We start from the raw sequence: 23,676 nt of genomic DNA, 5'->3' as shown, positions 1-23,676 counted from the left end.
TTTTTTTTTTTTTTGCCCTATTGATTTCTTTATTAATCCCCTATCAATAGAAATTAGTGTTTTAAAAAGTTAATTACTTTGAAACTGAGAAGCGAACTACCTTAACAAAATGTAATCTCTTCGACGTTGTGAAATTTCGTTATGCATAAAGAAAAAAAACAATAGATTTCATAACGATTCAAGATCGCAATGTGTCAAAAAGGCTATTTTAAATCAAGTTCATGATTTCGGATTATCGAACGTAATTTTCAAAGTGAAGAGATTATTTTTTTGATTCTAATGTAGCCAAAATTGCAGACCGTTCTATGTACAACTATAAATCATTGTTGACAAATTCAAAGTTTAAACAAAATATACAATGCACAATCAGAAACTTGAGCATACGATAACTTTAAAATTTATAAACATATGAAAGCTAGGTGATGAGAATTATGGGGAACCAGTTGATGTGCTAAGACAGGGAAGTTGTAAAAAAGAAGTTGCAGCATTAAAATTTGTAATAATTATTGTAAGCTTTACTACTATATCGGACTTTGCAATTTATATATTATTTTTTACATTTTTTTATGATCGCACGAATGTCCATAAAACCAGTATTAATGTTACTTAATGGCAATGGTCATCTGAGTTCCAGACAAACCAGTCGATTTTGATTTTGAAATTATTAATTTACTCCACATTTAGAATCAGTATACTAACTTGACCTTCATTTGGGATATACAATTCCTAGCTTATTCGGCATTCAAGAAGTTGCAGCTCCTATATAAACTTTGTAAAACGTCACCAGTGTCTTAGAAGAAAGTTGTCAAACCAGGGGAATGTCAAAGAACTTCTAGTTCTTTGTCTAAAACAAATTCATCGTAAAGTACCCAGATTTTTTATATTCTGTATCAACTTCGGAAATAATACACGATGGTCTTGAGGTATATATTCTGGGTAACTGACGTTGTTAATCGTCTTAATAACGTGTTATAGTATTCTTTTATTTATCGTTATGTATATTAATTTTACTGCTAAGTATGGTTTTGATGATTCATTTGGCGTGGCTTTGTATTTATCTTGATCAGATAATGTGATACTGCAGGGTCACTGATATCTGAATTTTGTGCATTTGATCTTCCATTGGGTAATATCTGAATCCTGTTCTGATCCTGTGACCCTCAATGGCGTATGGCAAAATGAGTTGTAGTTTGCTTATATGCATATCGATAATTTTTTTATTGACGACAGCTATTTCAATAGAATGATCCACTCCTCTTGAATATAAAAGCTTATTCGCAAATTCTGATATCGAACCAACAATGTGTCCGCATATAGGTGAATTGTACATGTGTTTAGGCTTCTATATATGTACAAATGAACTTAGTCCATTTTGAATACGAAAATCGGAAGCGTAGCCGTAGTGAAATCGAAATATCAAATAACGAAAAGTCGTCAAAAAGTAAAATTCAAAATAAAAATAAATAAACAAGAAGATAATGTTTAGGATTTTCCGCATGTAGGGAATCACCTTCACGGTAGGTATAGTGTCCGGCTGGGATCGTGGTTTTTCGAGTGATTTGATCGGGCTTTTTCGAGTGTGACCACTTTTTTTTCGAATGAATGTGAACAAAAATGTAAATAAACAGACTTTCTTTCTAACAAAACGTGATATAGACGCTTTAGTTTAATATACAAAGTTATATTATGTTTGTTAGTATTTCATATACTAATCCGACAATATTTTCCGTTTAAAAAAGTTTGAATAAGCCTTAAAATGCTTTATTCCAAAATACAGAATATAGCCATGTTTTGTACACATAACACTGATAATGTTAAAGGAATTGCATACATGGAATCTCTGTATCCTTAAAAATCCAGACACTACAAAAAAATCTGGTCTTTGCATTGAAATTGACATTTTGAGACTAAATTAATTTCTTCATGTTCCCCCCGAAATCCGCCACGGCCATGGTCGCATGGAACACCTGCCACATTTTCAAATTTATTTCTCTAATACATAGTTGTGTCTTGTTATCTGTTTCTTGCATGAATAGAAATATATCGTATCAAACTACAAGGAATGTAATATGAATGAGTGATGCGAAAATCTGCGTTTTTTTATTTTATCTGCTTATACATTATCATAAGACGATATCACGGCATTTCCACTGGCTATTCGTAAGGTCATTGATGACCCTCAATGGTTACGACGATGTACATTCGTGAGCAAAATACTAGTACAACGATTCTCGGGAAAGTGTTGACCATATTAAGACAGCTAGGTTTAATAACTTGTGAGAATTTGATATCGCTTCATATCAACTCTCGTTATTTAATTCAAATAGTAATAATAAAATCGCCAAAGCCTCGTTTATTATTATATTGAAATATACATTTAGCGCAACTGGCAAAAAAGGGTCAAGTGAGATTTTCTCATCACTAAGTGTTCGTCGTTGTCTCGCGTCCATTAACTTTTACAAAATCTTCTTCTCAGAAACTACTTGACCAAGTTTATTATAGCTAGAGATAAATGCAAGAATTTTCAGTAAAGTAAGATCTAAAAACAAGTCTACATCACCAACACAGAGAATTGTGTCGTGATTTCTATTCTTGTTTTTAATGTTGAAGAGTGTTCTTTGTTTAAAATGCACTGCAGCAAATATATGAAGGTGAGTGACACATGCTCTTTAGATACTCTAGATTGTTTAATGAAATCCCATAACTCGGAAACGTAAAATCTAAAATTACAACATTCGTAAGAAAGGATACCCCAATAGACAAACAACTTACCGAAGACATTCATGTAAATCGGTTACAGCGTTTTTGTGTTTTTGTCCGACATGCTGACAATGGACGGATGGACAATTGGGTAACATAATACGTCGCGTATAAAAGCTCCGTGGTTCACCGCAAACATTTGTTTTTACTTTGACAACAAAAGTACCATGAAATGAAGTTGAAAAGATTATGATTCCTCTTTACTATGTTCTTAAGACCTTTTAAAGAATCCAATAATTTCTAATTTAATACTGCAAAGTCGTCCACACTTCGGACAATAACTCAAAAACACTTTCACCAATTTCCATGAAACTTAAGTTAATTGTTTATATCTATTGACGTAAGCTCCCTCTCGTTTTTTTTTAATTTCAGATTTTAAGTTTTGGATTTATGGGGCTTTATTCATAAAAAAGGGGGGATTTTCAACACTTCAAACAATAACTCAAAAAGGCTTTCACCAATTTCCATGAAACTTTGGTGAATTGTTTATATCTATTGATGTAAGCTCCCTTTCAATTTTTATAAATTTCAGATTTTAAGTTTTGGATTTATGGGGCTTTATTCATAAAAAAGGGGGATTTTCAACACTTCGGACAATAACTCAAAAAGGCTTTCACCAATGTCCATGAAACTTTGGTGAATTGTTTATATCTATTGATGTAAGCTCCCTTTCAATTTTTATAAATTTCAGATTTTAAGTTTTGGATTTATGGGGCTTTATTCATAAAAAAAGGGGGATTTTCAACACTTCGGACAATAACTCAAAAAGGCTTTCACCAATGTCCATGAAACTTTGGTGAATTGTTTATATCTATTGATGTAAGCTCCCTCTCAATTTTTATAAATTTCAGATTTTAAGTTTTGGATTTATGGGGCTTTATTCATAAAAAAAGGGGGATTTTCAACACTTCGGACAATAACTCAAAAAGGCTTTCACCAATGTCCATGAAACTTTGGTGAATTGTTTATATCTATTGATGTAAGCTCCCTTTCAATTTTTATAAATTTCAGATTTTACATTTCCGTGTTATGAATTTTTATGCTTAAAAAAGGGGGAATTTTCCAATTTTGGGACAATAACTAACACTTTCACAAAATTTTATGCAACTTTGATAAATTGTTTATATCTATTGACATAAGCTCCCTTTCCATTTTTATAAATTTTAGATTTTACGTTTTCTTAAGTAATGAATTTTTATACTTAAAAAAGGGGGATTTTATGAAACTTTGGTGAATATATTAATGTAACATCCCTTTTGATTTGTATATATATTTCTAGTTGATCATATAAATTCATTTAAATCATAAAAGACAAGTTAAAAGAGCAACGGGCGTATCATGCGCTAAAGCGCAGCCCTTTATTTTATCAATGTAGTAATATGTTTTTGTGATTTATTGAGAATATATGATATTTTCATTCATTAAATTACAGGTGTAAACTAGAAAAGCAATTGTTTAAAGTCTAGAATACCTTTTTTCTTATTCAAATTTTCTGTAAAGAAAACCCGGACCATTTGTTTAAAAACCCAGTTGATTTCATAGTTGCTCTCAAAAAAGCCCGGACAATAATAAACATATATTTTTAGGTTAAATACAAGGACATTTTGCTTCTTTTTTGTTTATCAAAACAGGTATAGTATTCAATATAAGATGGGTAGTAATGTTAAAGACTGTTATAATTACGAAATAGCAGTTAATTGACCTTATCGCATTTTTTTATCACTCGAAAAAATGGACCAAAACACTCAAAAAACCTCGATCCTAGCCGGACACTATCCCTACCATGACCTTGTGGGTTTAATGTTTAGGTTACATAACTTTTGTCTTACCTGCTTTTTTTAACTTTCTGCCAAGTTTTTTTAAATTCTTGATGATTTGATCCTTCCCGTTTCGTTAAATGTCAAATTTTAAGTTTTTATTTTAGAATTAAACAACATTTTTGTAAATATTCGCCAGAGACAGTTTCAGATACACCTTAGTTGTAGATCCAGGACGGAAAAGGACTGGAGTATCCTCAAAGTTGATATAATTGATATCTTCAATCTACAACTAAGGGTTAACATTTTCCCTGGATTTCTGTATTAGTATTTTATTTTACTGAATAGCTTGAAACATGAAACTTGAAAATTTAAACCTTCTATTTCAATTTAGGTCTCAAATGAATAACGATAGAACAAAAAACATATATAACAAATATAACGCATGGACAAATTAAGCATATATACAAATGTACAAAATTAATTAAAAAAGGAAAATATCACCTAAATTTTGACATAACAGTTTTACAGAATTTTAACAATCCAACAAGAGTGAAGTTATCATTACTATTCATAAATTCATAGAAACTATCAAAAATTTTCAACTTAACACATCTTTCCACGTAAATACACTTTTGTATTTCAACATTGAAAAATTGCGGTTAAAGGGGCACTAGATATATGAAAAATCTAATATATTTTTTTTGGCTCAATCAGTAATGAAATACATATAGTGAAATAATAATTCCTTTTTAGTAGCCAATACGGTTTAATTTGGTCAAAATAAACAAAAAAACATTGATAATGAATTATTCACTTGCAAGTGAATAACTCGACCTCATTGAATCACTATTCATGTGAACTTTAATTTAACTCCTTCGCTTGAGATGGATAACACGTCAATTGTATATTATGCAGAGTTATTTAAAGGATCAGAATGTCAAATTGAAAGTGAAACAAATGTAAATCATTTGATTGACTGATTCGATCCACAAATAAACATTCTAATACAATTAAAAACGATGATCAACATTTATTTCTGATCTGTAATATGCAATTAAATAGACCTAGATTAATTCAACAGCACGTGTTTGCTTAATCTATTTATATCTATATTTATGTTTACATCGCTTATATGGTCATCGGATGACTATAGAGGTCAACTCGATAAATAATTAGATGGCGTCAATACTCAAATACACACGAAACGAAGCTACTTATTTTCATGCCTGTGCCTTGTTTATTGTTTTATTTAGACGTTTTATAGTTTGAATAAATGTTTTACAACGTTATAAATCAAATATAAGAATTTGATTAGAATCGGTGAACATGAATTTGACAGCTAGTGCCCGTTTGAATGTGCAGTGAAATTCGTCTTCTTTATTACTGTAAATCACAAGCACTCTCTTACCTATCTATACTTCAAGCACTGTATCTATCATTGTTTTCTCCCCTCATTTCTTTTAAATCGGTTATTTTTAATTTGTTTTTGGTCTTTGAAATTTGTTCAAAAATTGAATAATATAAGAACAAATAATACTATTAATTTGATTTAATACAATTACAAAACTTAGAAACTAAAAAAAAAAATAACATGTAAGAATTGTCATTTGGCTTATTAGATTTGCCCTTAATGGTATGTTTTACAATAACAGATTTTAATTTTCTTCAATTCTAAACGACGACGACATGATATCATTATATATCGTTTGGGTGCAGCTTGATACGATTATAATAAGAATCTTTAAAGGCTTACAAAGCTAAGCAATCACCAATTAAATGTTACATCATATAGACACCCAAAACCATGATAGTGAAAGAGTACTCGTAACATGCTAATTCTATTCTTTTCGTATTTTATGGAAAATTTAAAACAATATAACAAAATTAAAAAAATATATTCAGAAAACGTTGTTGATTGTTTATCATTTTAATAACAGTATACAGAGGATGTGGATTGTATTGGAGTTTACAGGATGGAGAATAATGGTTAAAAAAGTATAAAGAATAGAGAAAACTGGACAAAAAATAGAAGAGAAAAGAACGAGGCGTTAAAATATATCAGACATGTCAGAAATAGAGAATAATGGACAAACAGTATAAGGAATAGTGAAAATGGACCATGCGCTTTATTCGAATACTTTTTAGCTCACCTGACCTGAAAGGTCAAGTGAGCTTTTCTCATCACTTGGCGTCAGGCGTCCGTCATGGTCCACCGTCCGTCGTCGTATGTCGGTCGTCTTTAACTTTTACAAAAATCTTCTTCTCTGAAACTAATGGGCCAAATTTAACCAAACTTGGACACAATCATCATTGGGGTACTTTTTTTAAATGTGTCCAACCAACCGCGATGGCCGCCATGGCTAAAAATAGATCATAGGGGTAAAATGAACTTAGAGCATTTAGAGCAAATCTGAGATGTAGTAAAATTGTTTATCAGGTCAAGATCTACCTGCCCTGAAATTTTTTAGACAAATGGGACAACCCTTTATTGGGTTGCTACCCCTGAATTGGTAATTTTAAGGAATTTTTGTCGTTTTTGGTTATTATCTTGAATATTTTTATAGATAGAGATAAACTGTAAAACCGCAATAGTGTTCAGCAAAGTAAGATCTACAAATAGGTCAACATAACTAAAATGGTCAATTTACCCCTTAATGAGTTATTAGCCTTTATAGTCAATTTTTAACAATTTTTCGTAAATTTTTGTAATCGTTCACAAAAATCTTCTACTCTGAAACTACTAAGACAAATTGAACCAAACTTGTCCACAACCATCATTAGGGTATCTAGTTTAAAAATGTATCCGGTGACTCTGCCTGCGAACCAAGATGTAGTACATAGGTAAAATATGGTTTTTGGCTCATATTTCTGAAACCCAAGCATTGCGAGCAAATATGATGTGGATAAAATTGTTTATTATGTCAATATTTATCTTCCCTCAAGTTTTCAGACCAATCAGGCAACTTGTTTTTGGGTTGCTGCCCCGAAATTGGTAAATTTAAGAAAGTTTTGCAACTTAAGGTCTGAATACGACTTGATAGAAAATTTGTACTTCGTTGAACACTTCATCCGGTACCAACGAAAATCACAAAAATTGATATTTAACTTTCAACTTTTAACTATTATTTGATCACTCATACAAAATTCATACGTGTAACAAGAGTGATACAATATTTGCATATATACAAACAATACAAAACAATGGTGAGTATAACAAAAAAAAAACCATAAATAATACATTTACAAATAAATAATGAATCAACAAGTATTCAATATAATGTACTCGTCATTGTGAATATTACGAGATCATAATATTATTATGTACAATATTATCTACATATCACATAATTAATATACGGTATATGTAAACGTAACTGTTACACGATAATTTTAACTGTTAAGATTGCCTTTGTTCTGTTTACTTTTTCTAGTCTGAAAAAGAAAGATAGGTTTTGATACAATTTTTTATAAATCGTTTATAATTATAGAGGATTTTAGTATTTGACGAAAACAATTGAAATGGTTTATACTACAAATTATTACAAAAATGTGCGTTGAAATTCTCAGAAACTTGTGAATCTCTTAACATAGTGGGATCATACACGATCACTGTGTTTGGGATATCTCACTAATGGCACATATATGTATGTACTGGTAGATTCCTCCGTTATTGTTTGCAACCCTCGAGAGTTACAAGGGTACAGTGGAATCCGTTTACACCCCCTTTTAGGATTACTAGAGACGTGTTACTTACGTATTTAATGCAATATTTGAAAACACATGTTAAATGAAGGTATCTTCTTAAACGGCGACAACTTGTGGTAATCACATTTACAAACTAGAATAGCCATTGTCAGCAATAGCGGATGTCACCCTGGTCCGCAAATTGTCACTAAACGGTCGCTGTTTTAAAAACTCCAAAGTCGAAAGCCAAGTTTATATGCTATGCAACAATTGTTTTAAATTTTATTGAATTTTGAGCATTTTATATATATATTTTATTTTATGCTATTTCCATGGTAACAGCCGCCATTTAAAACAATTCAAAGTCATAATGCTGCTGCATATATTGTGCTCCCCATAATAATATACCATCATATAACATTTAATGGCTGTAGAATTAATTTAATTTCTAGAATGTTCCATGACATTTCGAGCCCCTTAAATTATTCCGAGGAGCCCCCCCCCCCCCCCAGGTTGAAATAAAAATATTCCATGCTGAAGTGGACATAAGTCTTTTAAAATCCTATAAGTTTTATTCAATTTGGAAGACTTTCCAATTTTTCATATTTTTGCTGTTTCCATGGCAATGACAGCCATTTTTTTAATTCCAAAGTCAGGTGCACAACTACACATACAGATCAACATTATGTAATAGTTCCATCCAGTTCTGAAAACTAAGCTAGACAAAAAATATGGAATAAGAATAAGAAAAAAAATCGTACACTAACAATATGTCACCCGACCTCCGTCAGGGTGACATAATTATAAATTGTACGCAAAATATACATAAGGAGTCTTATCAGCCGTTATATATATACATATGTAGGGAGAGAGGCAACTGTTATTTCATAAAAACGATATTTCTTATGTCTTATGTTTTGTTTTTAATTCATTTAAAACTGTAAACCCAGAGATATGTATGAACATGTTTTCGATGATACCACAAACAGAAAGTTAAGTGCTGCCTCAGTTTAGTTCGTCACAGTTGAGACATCGTTGTTTAATCATATCTACAAAAAACGTTACTCCTTTATCATGTGTGTAAGACCTTAGGCACATATGTCGAATATTAGAAGGTTTAATAGTTTTCGACTAATTGATAATAAATTCTTGACAGTTGAGTTTAACACAGTTACATTTTCCAGGAATCACTCTTTTGTCTTACACATCGAAAGTCTACCTTGTACAGTTGTCATTTTTTTTGGCACAGAATGAGTTCTTGTACATAAAACGTAATCTCATATTGTTCATTTACACTTCAAAATCGACTCATGAACTGGATATGCTCATGAATTATTACATACTAATTGATCAAACATGTTACTTCACCCCAAGTCTTTGGTGGGGTCCAGTCTTTAGTTTTTTAAGCTAATTCTTGTGTACTTTTATTTGTCTGTTTGTCTTTTTTTTACTGTTAAGCCATTGCATTGTCAGTTTTTTTTCGATCTATCAGTTTCACTGTTCCTCTGGTATCTTTAGTCCCTCTTTTATCCTTAAACTTTTTATTTTATTTTATCTACACGTTGAAAGTCGAGTCATGTCTGGTAAAAGGCCATAAAGGGGAACGTAATGAGGTATTTCACATGTAAATGTAGGTGTCAGACCACAACGCACCCACTTAAATCTAGAACATATTTTTTTTATGCGAAAGGAGTCCTTCCATGTCACAAAAAAGCGGTTTTAATTTTTGATTTTTAAATTAAACTAACAAATACATTTGCAGAAATAAACCTAATAATGAAATTGTTTTCAAATGTAAATCGAGTATAAAATTAATGTTATACAGATTTCTTGAAAACCACAGGTTACGTAAAGTAGCTCTATTAAGACGGTGGTGTTTCATTGCATGACTTTTAAAAATTGGTTGACAATTTGCTATTATAAGACTATCAGAGGCCCCGATAAGATAATTGTGAAATTGTTTATACAAGAAAAATCAAATCTGACAAACATGAGCCGAGGACAACCACTGAAAAAACAGGCTTCAGAAAAGGAACAGTCTATTTCTTCAAGATCAAGTTGGGTCGATAAATGATAGTCAAATACCAGAATGCCACTAAATGTCAATCGAAAGTTAAATTTTATTTTAATAAACGGAGTGGAATTAATTTTAAACAGTTTAATAAACTGTTGCTTGCAAAAAGTTATGGGTAAATTATCTCATGCATTTTTATGGTGATAAGTATAAGAAAAGTATTACTTACTACATGTACCAGGATTAAGAGTAAGATCATCAATAGAAATGTCACTCTCAAATGACGAACCTCTGGTCGCTTCTATGGTGATCTGGAAAAAATAAAAAAAATATTGCTTTACTAAGATACAACTTCATTCTATATTTTTGACATAATAATCATTTTTTCAATTATCTTTTTTTACATGTTAGAAATCTAAAGGAGACACATGCAAGATTTCTCTTCAAGAATTAGGGTATTTCGCGAAAAGGAATATTTACTGTTATACATACGCTTTTATAATTTCAGATCGATGTTTATCAATGCATTTGATTAAATAAAAAGAATGACATCATTATCTCTAATTCAATTTCCGATTTGATCGGAAGTTGAACCTTATACAACAATTAACATCAAAATGTAAATATCCTGTAAATAACGTGAATATGATAATTAGAAATATTAGATGTGCAAGTAAATATAAACTATAGAAATATTACTATAATACAGCAAATCTGAAGAGCAAGTAAGCACAAAAGACTAGTTCTACTATGTATATACAATAATAGGTTATTATGACACTAGCAAAATCATGTGAAATATTTAACGGAACCGCAAAAATTGTGTTGTAATATGTAGGGGTGGTCTTCGGCTGAAGTTTCACTCTTTTGTCGGGTTGTTGTCTCTTTGACATGTTTGACACATTTCCCATTTCCATTCCTTTTAATTTTAAAGAGCAAATGTATCTGTTATTCTTTCTGTCTGTTGAACATTCTTTTTTAATTGTGAGATTCAAAATAATTAGCACAAGTTAATAGATAAATCACATCATTATTACGCCTTGTAAACAAAGCCGTGTTCTAATTAGCACATTATATGTTTGACACATGCAAACACATTTACTATTTACTTTCTCATTATTTTCATATTCTGATAAAATATTTTCAATTCTCAGACAACATAAATTTACCCTGCTTTAAGTTTTCAAAATGATTATATAATATACAGATTTCATTGGGGAAACAGAACAGCCAACATTTTTACGGTAAATTCAAACGCTTAGACTAACAAAACTACTGTATTTGTTCTTTTAGAATCGAAATAACTCCTTCATAACGTTAACGTTCCTTGTAAAATATCGAAAAATATACAGCCTACCCATAATTAAATGAGCATAGAGCATGACACGAATGAATTATTTCTGAGGTAGTCTTTGGTGTGCTAGCGAAACATATCAACACACAGTTTCACTTTTTTCCCGCATTTTCATAGAAAAATGTAAACTTCATTTTCATATAAATAAGATACTTATTTTAACAAATTTTTTATGCGCCTTTTAGAGATTTACAATGAGGGTCGGTTGAAAATAAAACTTTACGACAAGAAGATAATTTCAGCTTCCTATTTGTCAACTTTTAATTTTTAAGTAGCAACATTTCAGCAGCCCCTGCATACGGAGTATACTCGTATATGTTACAATTGATACAATATTCCCGTTCTTGTATTTCCTATCAGGATTTCCCTGATAAAGGGTTGCTGCTCACAAGGAAGCTATTGAAACAATAGTTCAAAATGGTAAAGTTGAAATTATCCCTTCGTAAGTTTTACGAACGCCATCACGAGTTGGATGACCGTAATGGAATAACCGTTTCACAAATGATATCGAATGATCCTTACATCGTAACTACAATTCCCCTCCATTTTCATTAATGTGACCTACCGAATCATACTATTTACCGGGTTTGTAATATGACGAGAAACACGACGGGTGACACATGTGGAGCAGAATCTACTTACCCTACGGGGGCATCCGATACCACCCCACCCAGTTTTTGGTGGAGTTCGTGTTGCTCAGTCTTTAGTTTTCCGTTTTGTTTCTTGTGTACTATTATTTGTCTGGTTTTTTTTTATATTTTTAGTCATGGCGTTGTCAGTTTTTTTTCGATTTATGTTTGACTGTTCCTCTGGTATCTTTCGCCCCTCTTTAATTTGATTCATTTGACTGATGTCAAAATAGTATTGTGATACTTATTTCTAATAGTTTCAGTAGTACTGCGTTTCGATTGTTTCACGAAAAAAAACTCAGAAAATTGCAAAGATTCAAATGGAATGGGCCCTATTTAAGATATGACTGTAAACATTGAATATATCTTTTTTTAAATGTGGAGCACATGGGATAACTCGCGTAGCAGGTTGATAAAAAGTGTGCAACACATGTGCTACGTTATTGTGAATGTACAGGAAACAGTTATCAAAGGTGCCAGGATTATAATTAAGTACGCCAGACGCGCGTTTCGTCTACATAGGACTCATCAGTGACGCTCATATCAAAATATTTATAAACCCAAACAAGTATAAAGTTGAAGAGCATTGAGGATCAAAAATTCCAAAAAGTTGTGCCAAATACGGCTACGGTAATCTATGCCTGGGATAAGAAAATCCTTAGTTTTTCGAAAAAATTTTGTAAACAGGAAATTTATAAAAATGACCACATTATTGATTATAACGTCAACACCGAAATGTTGACTACTGGGCTGGTGATACCCTCGGGGACGAAACGTCCACCAGCAGTGGCAAACAGTTATTCCTTAAATTTGTAATCTAAATTCCATTTTCTCGGATTAAATATTCAAAAATATGTTGATGACTTCACGAAATAGGACGAAATTTTGACTATGAGCTGATGACAAGAAAGTTTAACTTTCAGTCATCAGAAAACGTGTTACATCCCGAATTAAATTACCAACAATAGAATGACAGAATACTTACAACAGGATAGCTAAATTGTGGTATGTTTACATTAGCAGTCTTCCACTGAGTATCGTCGGGTTGAACTCCAATCTTCTCCCAGATACTCGTCAAAGTAGATGTTTTGTCCCCAGCAAATACTTTTAATGATCCAGGGTTCCCCATCATATGATACTGGAATGACAGACAGTAATTAGTTCCTGAAACGATAAAACGGATTTAAACTGTAAAGATAACAAGAATTTCATCGTAAATACGCAATTATGGTCATATACACATACATTTGTTCTAAGAGTGACGAAAGATAAACGGACCCCTAAAAGAATATTAGCAAGGGTTATTTGCGTGCAGAGAGCATGAAACTATATCTAAATATCTGTTTCGATTCAGTTTTTTGTTCTCATACTCCAAAATCAACCATTCAAAATGCTGGATTTCATGTATCGAACATGATACTTGTGCTCTGAGCACTGAACAATTTTTTATGACTTCAACCCAAGGCATCAACGTTAACGTTCCCATTCTGACTAAATGCGGCGACGTACTTGCTTGATCACACACGCCCCACCATATCAAGGGTTATACTGTCGATTGGAATAAAAAATATGCAGACGATATCTCTTGGCCCAAATCATGCTTTGGGGTATCATATTCAACAGTGAGCAAAGTGTTGGAACGATATCGAATGTAGTGTAGTGAACAAAGTTGATAAGTTTGAATGTTGACTGAATGTTGATACATGTAAGTATGAAAAATTACTGAAACTTTGAAAATTACTAGATAAATTATTGTTCGGTCTTTTAAAGCTTTATAAAAGTTATTTAAGGACTTCTTTGTCCATGTAAATCATCACGAGTCTCGGTATATGTTCAAATAATAATATCAAATTGTGTTCTACAGTAAAGTTTGTAAACTCTGCAAATACCTCGAATTTTAATATCCACGTAAATATAGGGCTTCATAAATCCGCAAAAATTGGTACCCACGAAAATAAACTAATCATCAGTATAGAAAACCGTTACGGATTTTTTCAATTCTCAAAGTGCTACAAAACATTGCCTACCCATTAAGCTAGCAGATTCACTCGTAAGTACAGCCTTAGCTCCTTGCGCAACACTTGTCGCCTCTATGTATATGTAGTAGCTACCTTCAGCTGCACTTGTGGGCCCAGTACCTGAAGAAAGGGTACTACCCTAAACACAATCATTAGTGTAATGTACACACATTAAGCATGCTAAGTTTGTGTAAACTAAAGGTTGTACATCATCAACATAAAACATTTTAAGGCTATTTCTTATTTTCAAATTGAGAAAATCAATTAGGTGGCATGTTATGTATAAAAAAGGAATATACAGTTCAATATGTTTTTTATTTATTTTTTATTAGTTGGATGCTCAGATATTTGTAGTCGCATTATTCGCCTCTGTGTAAATGTAGTAGCTACCTTCAGCTGCAATTGAGGGCCCGGTATCTGTAGGAAGGATGATACCCTAAAAACATCATTAGTGTTATGTACATAAACTAAACATGATAAGTTTGTGTAAACTAAAATTGTACATCATCAACATAAAACATTTTAAGTCTCGTTCTTATTTTCAAATTGCGAAAATCAATTCAGTGACATATGATATATAAAAAGTGAATATACAGCTCCATATACGACGATTTTGTTTGGTATAGTAGATTGATGTGTTTTTGTCTCATTATTTGCAAATTTAACAGAAGATGTGCAAATGCAGCCGAAAAGTAAAATATATCACTTGTATTCATCTAATGAAACGTCTTACTGATTATTTCTTTTACTCAGATGTATACAAGCAAGAGTTTTTTTTTTTCATTCATATATTTATGTTAAGGATTATGTACTCTTGTGTTGATTCAATGCTAAACATATGGAAATTTTATAGAAAATTCACAGCCTTTATCCTTGTACTCTCATATTTGGCAATTTGATGACTGATAAATATAGGATTATTGCATGCAGTGCTATCATTGATTTTCTTAAAACAAGTTTATTAATGTAGTTATTGGTTAAAACAAATAAAAATATGGAAAATCAAGTACACCTTTTATGATGCGCTTGACTTTAGTGACTCAGCACGAGGTATTTTGGAATTTACAGGTTAGTTAGAACTTTTTGTAAAAACCAAACACTAGCACATCAAAGAAAAACCAGTGAGTAATCTATGTTTCAAATTTTATAACACAAATCTCTGTATTAAAAGCTGTGGATTTTCTATAAAAATCTTGGTTTATTCGCCACAAAATCCTTTTTTTCTATGAAATGCAATGAAATAGTAAAATTAAAATAATAATGGTTTGCATCAAGTTTCCCCTTTGTATATGTACAATATGACCTATCTCTATTATAAATTATATCTGTAGTTTTGATACAATTGAAGTTTGAAAAGTTCGTACAAAAATGGCAGAAGGGGTCATAAACCTTAATAAGGATTATGCAAAATTAATATAAAGATTCCTCATTTGTTTATTGAAATATTGAATAGAACAGAAACATATCATTGTTCGTCAATCATGAATCGATTAAATGGAGAAAAATATCCGAGTTACAAACTTAAACAGGGGGAAAAACACTGAAGTTATATGACACTGGACTGCAACAAAACAAACGCCAATATAGATAAAAAAAAACGGACAATTTAGAACAACTGCCATATTCCTAACTTGGTACTGGGCATTTAATTAACCTGTTTTTATGGCTAGCCAAACTAAACGCCTATATTGCAATGTAATAGATACCATAAAATGAAAACTTTACGTTAAAGGAATACCGTTCAAATAAACGCAAGTAAATAAGAAAGAGAAATTTATAAGTAAATAAAATAATGGTATAAACAACATGTAAATCAAAGAATAACAACGGACACCTCCCATGCATGAATCAACAACAGAATACAAAATAAATACAAAGTGCGGGTCACACTTATGTTGTCATGCCATCAATAGTGACGTTAGTTTGTTTACGTTGATATTATTCCAGGTAAATTTCTCAAAGATTATATAGATTTGATTAATCGTACTGGTATATGCAATCGGAATAAAGTTTTTAATGATGTTATTGTATCAATTTTCGAACCTAGGCAAGATTATCAAAATGAAGTATTGTTTGTAATGATAACGATTGTTGTATTTCTTAACCATGACGATATTAGTTTTCAATGAAAACTGGCATTTTGAGTAAGTACTGACAAAACAAAGTTTAATAATAAATAGTTAGTTAAAAAATGACCTAGATTTCACAAAAAGCTTTTACGACAGACCATCAGTCATTAATCCTTAACGAATTATGACTATTTAAACATAACGAGTCATAGATAAAGGCAACAATAGTATACCACTGTTCAAAATTCATAAATCGATAGAGAAAAAAACAAATCCGGGTTACAAACTAAAACTGAGGGAAAAGTATCAAATATAAGAGAACTACGACACAACAGAGACACAACACCGAAACGTATCACACACAGAAAGGAACTTTAATGTAACAATGGCAATTTTCCTGACTTGGTACAGGGCATTTTATGAAAAAAATGGTGGGCTGCACCTGGTTTTGTGGCATGCCAAACCTCCCGCTTTTAAGTCGTACTATTTGAAGTTAAACTAATACTTAGTTTGTTTACTTACAGTAATACGTTCCCAATCAATATCATCCCGAATAGAATTCTCAAACATACATCGTGCATCAGTCTCAAATCCACAATTATAACATGAAAGGTCTGTGCACTCTGTTAAAATATGAAACAGATTTTGTTTAATATGCTAGAAATCATGAATTAAATTAGGCTCAACAGTACTTTAACTAAGGCGACATTTGTTTACCGATGTTTAAATACGGCGACAGTTGTTTAATGATGTTCAAATACGACGACAGTTGTTTAACAATGTTCAAATACGGCGACATTAGTTTTTCGTTCGTCAATTCTCGTAAATCGATTGAAAAAAAATCAATATAAAAAACAATTGTTGATGTAATCGAATAAACTCCAAAAGAAAAAAAGAATAGGATGTGCTGACACGATAAAATACTCCTTTGAAATTAGACACAGACACGTTATATTGAGTAACCTTTATGAAACATAGGTAGACTACTGTTGACTTTTCGGCCGTGTTCACATTGACATAAACTCGGTGTTGTGTTTGTGTAACTCACACGTAAACTAAACACAATTACGTTCCCATTGATAAAACTGAATGTTTACATGTAGTGTTAATCATGTTTTGTCTACATGCAGTCGATAGTCAATGTAGGCCTTGTGTAGGTTAAGTGTACACGAATCAATGTATTGAGAACATGAAATTTACCATGTATATTTAAAGAAATTTTTTTTTTAAATAACATTGATATTTATAACAAATATTTTTAAAGATTTTTACCGAAATATTTGTTAAAACTCGATATGTTGCTTTGTAAAAAAAAGACTTTAGGTAGCTTTACAATCCTCTTATCAAAGCATCATCATTGCCACACTTAATTTATTTGAAAATGTCTTTACGAATCGACTAAGAGTACACAGAAACAGGCGTGTAAATAAGCCTAGTGAACCATATCCAGAAGCAATTCAACAGTAAATGCGGAATTAGCCCATTTGGAAAGGAATATCAATACTAATAAAACTCAGGGTCATTGAAAGAACAGGAAAACAAAATAACCTTTTCTCAGGTAAATAGATTTGCAATCACCATGTTTGTACGATACCAGTGATCCTTCAAAAGAATGAACTAATCGACTGTCATGCAAGTGGGAGGTTAAGTAAGCTATTTAACAAGATTTTGCACTTTAATAAGGGTTTTTCCGTTTTGAGTTTTTCTCGGAGCTTTTTTGTGATTTTTCAACTTTTTGTATTCACTATTGGGTTTCTATTTGTATCATAAAGAAACATTTTATCAAGCAATAACTTGTGAATCTTTTATAAATTCTTAAAATATATGGAAACAGTTAAGAATATATATGTTACAAAGAATGAAATAGAAGTCGATTAAACATTATCAAATATCGTTGTAAAAATAAATGTAAATTAGTGAATAAACTATGACGCATCATTTTCGATTTTTATCGTAAAATTCATAAATTGAAAAACTACTCTACATACTTTGATTTTTTTCTTATTTTTTATTTAAAGCAGAAATGGGTAATTTAAGTATTATACAAGTATTTAAAGTTGCGGTTTTTCTCTTCTAAAAAGTTTATAAAATATGTTGTATACGTTAAATCACAAAAATACTGAACTTAGAGGAAAATCAATTCGGAAAGACCATAATCACATGGCAAAATCAAATAACAAAACGCATAAAAACGAATGGACAAGAACTGTCATATTCCTGACTTGGTACAGGCATTTTCAAATGTAGAAAATGGTGGATTAAACCTGGTTTTATAGCGCTAACCCTCTCACTTTGATGACAGTCTCATCAAATTCCGTTATATTTACATTGATGCGTTAACTAAACAGACACTTTAAATAAAATAGTCAAAATATGGATACATCAGTCATCATCGTATAACAATTTTAAAAGGTATTGTACATGTTGTAGAGGAATATCATATGCATACATTGTGTAAAGAACAATGAAAATGCGACGTCATCAATGTACGTCATTTTCTGTAATGGTATTTACTAATTTACTGCTTACCCTTCCAGAGCACCTGAGATCACCCCTAGTTTTTTTTGGGGGGGGGGGGGTTCGTGTTGTTTATTCTTTAGTTTTCTATGTTGTGTCATGTGTACTATTGTTTTTCTGTTTGACTTTTTCATTTTTAGCCATGGCGTTGTCAGTTTGTTTTAGATTAATGAGTTTGACTGTCCCTTTGGTATCTTTCGTCCCTCTTTTACTACGTGTAAATATAAATTCTTTAATTTCGTTATGGAATCTTGAAGTTTATACACATGATAAGTGCAAAGGAACATTTAATACCTTTCTATTGTTATTTCGATACCAGATAAACGGTCAATTTAATTACAGAGCAAATAAAGTTGTCAACAATGTACGTTGTTTATTTGTATTTACAATGTACTGTTAGGACAAACACAAATTTAAATTACTATAATCATAGTTATAATGATTTCAATTATTTTAACAATGTTAAGAAATGAATCGATATTGATTCGTTTAAGTTATATAGACATAAGAAAATTTGAGTTCTTTTCTATTGTCATGATTTTATTTTATTCCAGATATACGACCAATTAAATTACATAATAACAATTAAAAAAAAAAAATCCGCAACCAATTGCCAATGACGCAATATTGTCATAATGATACATTTTTGTAAAAAAAAATCATAACACTTTTCGTTAATCAGATATACAAGAATGCTTGGAAGTCACCACTCCTTTAATTACAATTGCCAGATTCCGTATATATGCCTTCACGGGGTTTAATAAAAAGATCAAAATAAAAAGTAGCCATGTTATTGAAGGATTCTTTTGTCAATTACGTAATACAGTAGTTATCTTTATAGCCAAATCTTGATAGCTTGTTAAAAGTGAGTAACACTGCAAAAACAATTATTATTATAGATAATAGAGGTTGTTTGTTTCATGAAATTCATTTCACCATTTTCATACAATTTTAATAATTACGCTAAAGTACATTTATTTAGTAATTTGGCAACATTCTGTAATGTGATTCAAAACTTTAAGACTTAAGTAAGATGATCATCAGATTCTTTAGATAAATAAGTAGTATACCGCTGTTCACGACTCATAAATCCATGGACAAAAAACAAAATCGGGGTAACAAACTAAAACTGAGGGAAGCACATTAAATATAAGAGGAGAACAACGACAAAACATTAAAATGTAACACACACAGAAACGGACTAAGCATTAGACAAAATCCTATGAGAATAACAAATATAACATCAAAAACCAAATACATGAATTTGGGATAGATAAGTTCCGTGACACGTCTTATAGTAATGTGAATTCACACTTAAAAAAAGAGAAAACAAACGACACAACGGAAACACAACGCTAAAATGTGACACACACAGAAACGAACTATAATATAACAATGGCCATATTCCTGACTTGGTACAAGACATTTTAAAGGAAAAAATGGTGGGTTGAACCTAGTTTTGTGACATGCCAAACCTCTCACTTTAATGGCAATGTTAAATGTAACATTTATATGACAACATAATATTACAGGACTACAATACAAATAAATAGAACGTATTGTGCAAAGAAACACATAAATAATAGATTACAAAAGGAATCAGGTTTAAAATTCAATACGCCAAAAACGCGCCTCGTCCACACAAGACTTACCAGTGACTCCCAGATATAAAAGTTATAAAGTCAAAAAAAGTACAATGTTGTAAAGCACTGAGGATCAAAAGTTGAAAAAGGCTGTGCCAAATACGGCTAGGGTTTTTTGCTTGTGATAAGAACATCCTTATTATTTAGAACAATTTATGCTATTGCAAACAGTAAATTTTACAAATGAATATCAAAGGTATACATGATAAAACTGAAGTCTTAACTAATTACAGAAAACAAAACCCGAATACAGAATACAAAGACCAACACAGAAAATAGACACACCCGACTTAGTCTAGGCCTCAACGCAAAATGTTATAAAAATGACGTCACATACGAAGTGGTAAAAAGTCACAAAAATGACGTCACATTTGAATTTCTGAAAAAGCACAAAAATGACGTCACATTTGAATATCTGAAAAAGCACAAAAATGACGTCACATTTGAAAAACTATATTTCATAAATAAGATAGAATTAGGATTGATTTAAGATTATAATAGAACTAAATACTGATATTACATTGAAACACAATGCACATTGCAATACTTATTAATAGCAATTAACTATATTATATATATATGTCCGGTTTGTTTTAAATCTAACTTCAAATGTAAAACATCGTACAGATTACGTTGAACAAAATCAAATCTAATAAATGAAGGCGGTGATTAATTTTCTTCACCATAACACATGAATATAATAGAAAAGACGTCAACACATTTGACACAATCCGATGAGAATAACAAATATAACATTAAACATTTAAACTAAATACTTGAATTTGGGATAGATAAGTACCGTAACACGTCTTATAGTAACGCGAATTCACACTCAGCAAAACAGTCACAATCGGTAATAAGTCACGTTTGGTAATTAAAAGATTAGACGTCGTAATGACAAACCACAATCTACCATGTGGTAAAAATGTCCGTACCTAGTTTGGTCAAAGACACATCGTATGGATCCACCAATTCGTGATGGTGTCCACTAAATTTACGGAATGTCAATTTTAATCTGTCCTCTTCATAACTTTGTTGGAGCATATATATAACATGAACATTAGTGAAAAAAGAAACAAACAAAAAATGCTGAAAATTTGAAAATTCTATTTCATTGTTTAGGCAATTTAGGTTTAAAATTGACAAAAGTATGTGACGGACATGAACACTAGCCTCTCCTACTATCAAACTCCAAGAAAAACTGTCCATCAATAATCTGATTTATTTCATACTGTCAAGAAATTTCATCAAAGGTACCAGGATTGGAATTTTGTGTTTACGCCAAACGCGCATTTCGTCTACAAAAGACTTAATAAAATTGAATATATGAAGATTTGGTATGATTTCCAATGGAACCACTTTGCACCAAATTTCAAATGAAGTGGACGTAAGCAACTGTAGGCAACCGTTCGGTCTCCAGTAATAAGACAGACCCAAACGATTTAGTATGTTATAAAAGGCTCCGATTTGACAAATAGGAAACAATTCAATTGTATATATTAACAGCCTAAATATAAAAAAAAAATATCAAAAAATATGACAGACACGAACCAACATTGACCAATCAATACATGCTGCTGAATGACATTAAAGTATATTTTTGAATTCATGTTTTAATACTTAAAGGCAATTATAACAAAAGATAAATGTATGAAAATTTACCTGGTTGGTATATCTTACAATGTATATTTGTTACAAGTGTCATACTGCTCTCGGACTTTGAATAAATCAAGCAGATTTTGTCAGCAACATTATAGCTGTAAAACGTACACATCTTTAACGTTTTGCACATTACAGCACAATACACTGCCGAAGGTGACGTTAGGCTTATTACCCACGTCGGAAAAGTTTTTTGGTCAAATCTCAACATGAATTTTTTACTGTTTACTCCTGCCGACACCCACCCTACGACGATCATAATCCATGAAAGCGATGTCAGTAATTTCATTGTTAACACATACATCGAATGTTTGATTTCTTTCTTCGAAAACAGTTATATTGCGTTTCCTAAGTACGCACGTCTTTTTTTTTACTATACTAATAAATACAGTAAAACTTTAATCGTTACGTTCAATAATAAAATACAATGCACGTTTTCTCTTTAACAAGAAATCTATAAGAAAATTAGTACAGCTGAACCAGTTCTCATATGTTTGAGTAACGGTTTACTGTTATGTTATAATAAGGTCATACTATGGCAGCAAACATTTGTTGTTTTTCCTGCTTCCAACTAAAATATGGCTGGGAGGCAGACATTTGGTGCTACATCCGTAGCTTATATTTGAAAAAAATGCGATTATCCGAAATTAACCAAATATATACACAAAATATTAAAGGGCTTACATGAAATGTATGATATTAAGAGGGCATGAAAAAGAATGAGATTTTGTTCAAACACAGGGTCAAACAATGATCATTATAATTATTAGATATTGCAAAATGCAGAGTAAGTTTAACATAAAGCTAACATACGATAATGGCGTCCATATTTCATTTCTTTAATTTGAATTTTGCATTTACTAGTTAACACATGTAAAATATGATTACGTTAAGTCCTTGGTTTACGGATATTAACTATAGATTTACATGTTCCCCTTTACGTGCGCTTTAACCTATGCCATTAATCTTTTGTGAAAATTATGAGTTTATTTCGTTTCCATTGAAACATCATAATTTTTAGTCAAAGAGTTTTCTACTGATTCCAATTGGACATGTTTATCATTATTCGAACAGCGGTATACTACTGTTGTCTTTATTGATTACCAGTTTCATTTTCTTTATTTTCGATTGTTTCTCATATTAGTATTGTGGCCGAATGAGGAAAAGTCGCATATTTACAGGGATTAGTTGTCATTCGGACTATATGGCTATACATCACAATATTGGTAGTTAAAAAAATTTAACTTTACATAGTGACTTTATGTGAAATGGCTGTTACGTTAGCTTACTTTGAAGAAGAAATAACATTGACAGGTGTTTAAGTTTGCATTCTAAAAAAGTATTTTTTATATGCTTTCTGTTATAATGGTCATTATTGTTTCCACCTCATTTTAACTATTTTTGATAAATGTTGACCTAATTTGTCTTTTGAGAAGAGGTTTTGTAAAAGTTAGAAACTACGATTGTTTTGCTTTGATAGGGTTCGTTTTAATTCCATTTGATAACTTTTTACGCTTGATGTCAAATAACCGACATAAGCATACTATTTTATACCATAATAAAACAACA

The 23,676-nt window shown here is 31.2% G+C and overlaps 1 protein-coding gene across 1 annotated transcript; it reads right to left on the bottom strand.

Annotated features, from left to right (window-relative positions):
* Nucleotides 1-6,192: 6,192 nt before the first annotated feature.
* LOC143055691 (MAM domain-containing protein 2-like) lies at nt 6,193-22,470 on the bottom strand. Its single transcript, XM_076228848.1, has 6 exons — nt 22,111-22,470; nt 16,811-16,911; nt 14,229-14,358; nt 13,187-13,365; nt 10,448-10,529; nt 6,193-7,952 (listed from the first exon to the last, which is right to left on the bottom strand). Exons 1-6 carry the CDS (start codon nt 22,409-22,411, stop codon nt 7,948-7,950), a joined length of 798 nt encoding a protein of 265 aa, XP_076084963.1. The 5' UTR covers nt 22,412-22,470; the 3' UTR covers nt 6,193-7,947.
* Nucleotides 22,471-23,676: the final 1,206 nt, after the last annotated feature.

The sequence above is a fragment of the Mytilus galloprovincialis genome, chromosome 12, assembly GCF_965363235.1.
Source record: "Mytilus galloprovincialis chromosome 12, xbMytGall1.hap1.1, whole genome shotgun sequence".
Taxonomy (NCBI): Eukaryota; Metazoa; Mollusca; class Bivalvia; order Mytilida; family Mytilidae; genus Mytilus; species Mytilus galloprovincialis.
The sequence above is the reverse complement of the archived record's forward strand: the minus strand, read 5'-3'. Positions and strand labels throughout refer to the sequence as shown.

What these genes read in the sequence shown, in the direction of transcription:
- LOC143055691 (XM_076228848.1), bottom strand. Translation starts at nt 22,411, where the DNA reads ATGTATGTGTTAACAATGAAATTACTGACATCGCTTTCATGGATTATG. An exon ending in TTGATTGGGAACGTATTACT is followed by an intron (nt 14,359 to 16,810) that starts GTAAGTAAACAA and finishes GATTGTGTTTAG; the next exon opens with GGTAGTACCCTTTCTTCAGG. An exon ending in CACAATTTAGCTATCCTGTT is followed by an intron (nt 10,530 to 13,186) that starts GTAAGTATTCTG and finishes TATTTTTTCCAG; the next exon opens with ATCACCATAGAAGCGACCAG.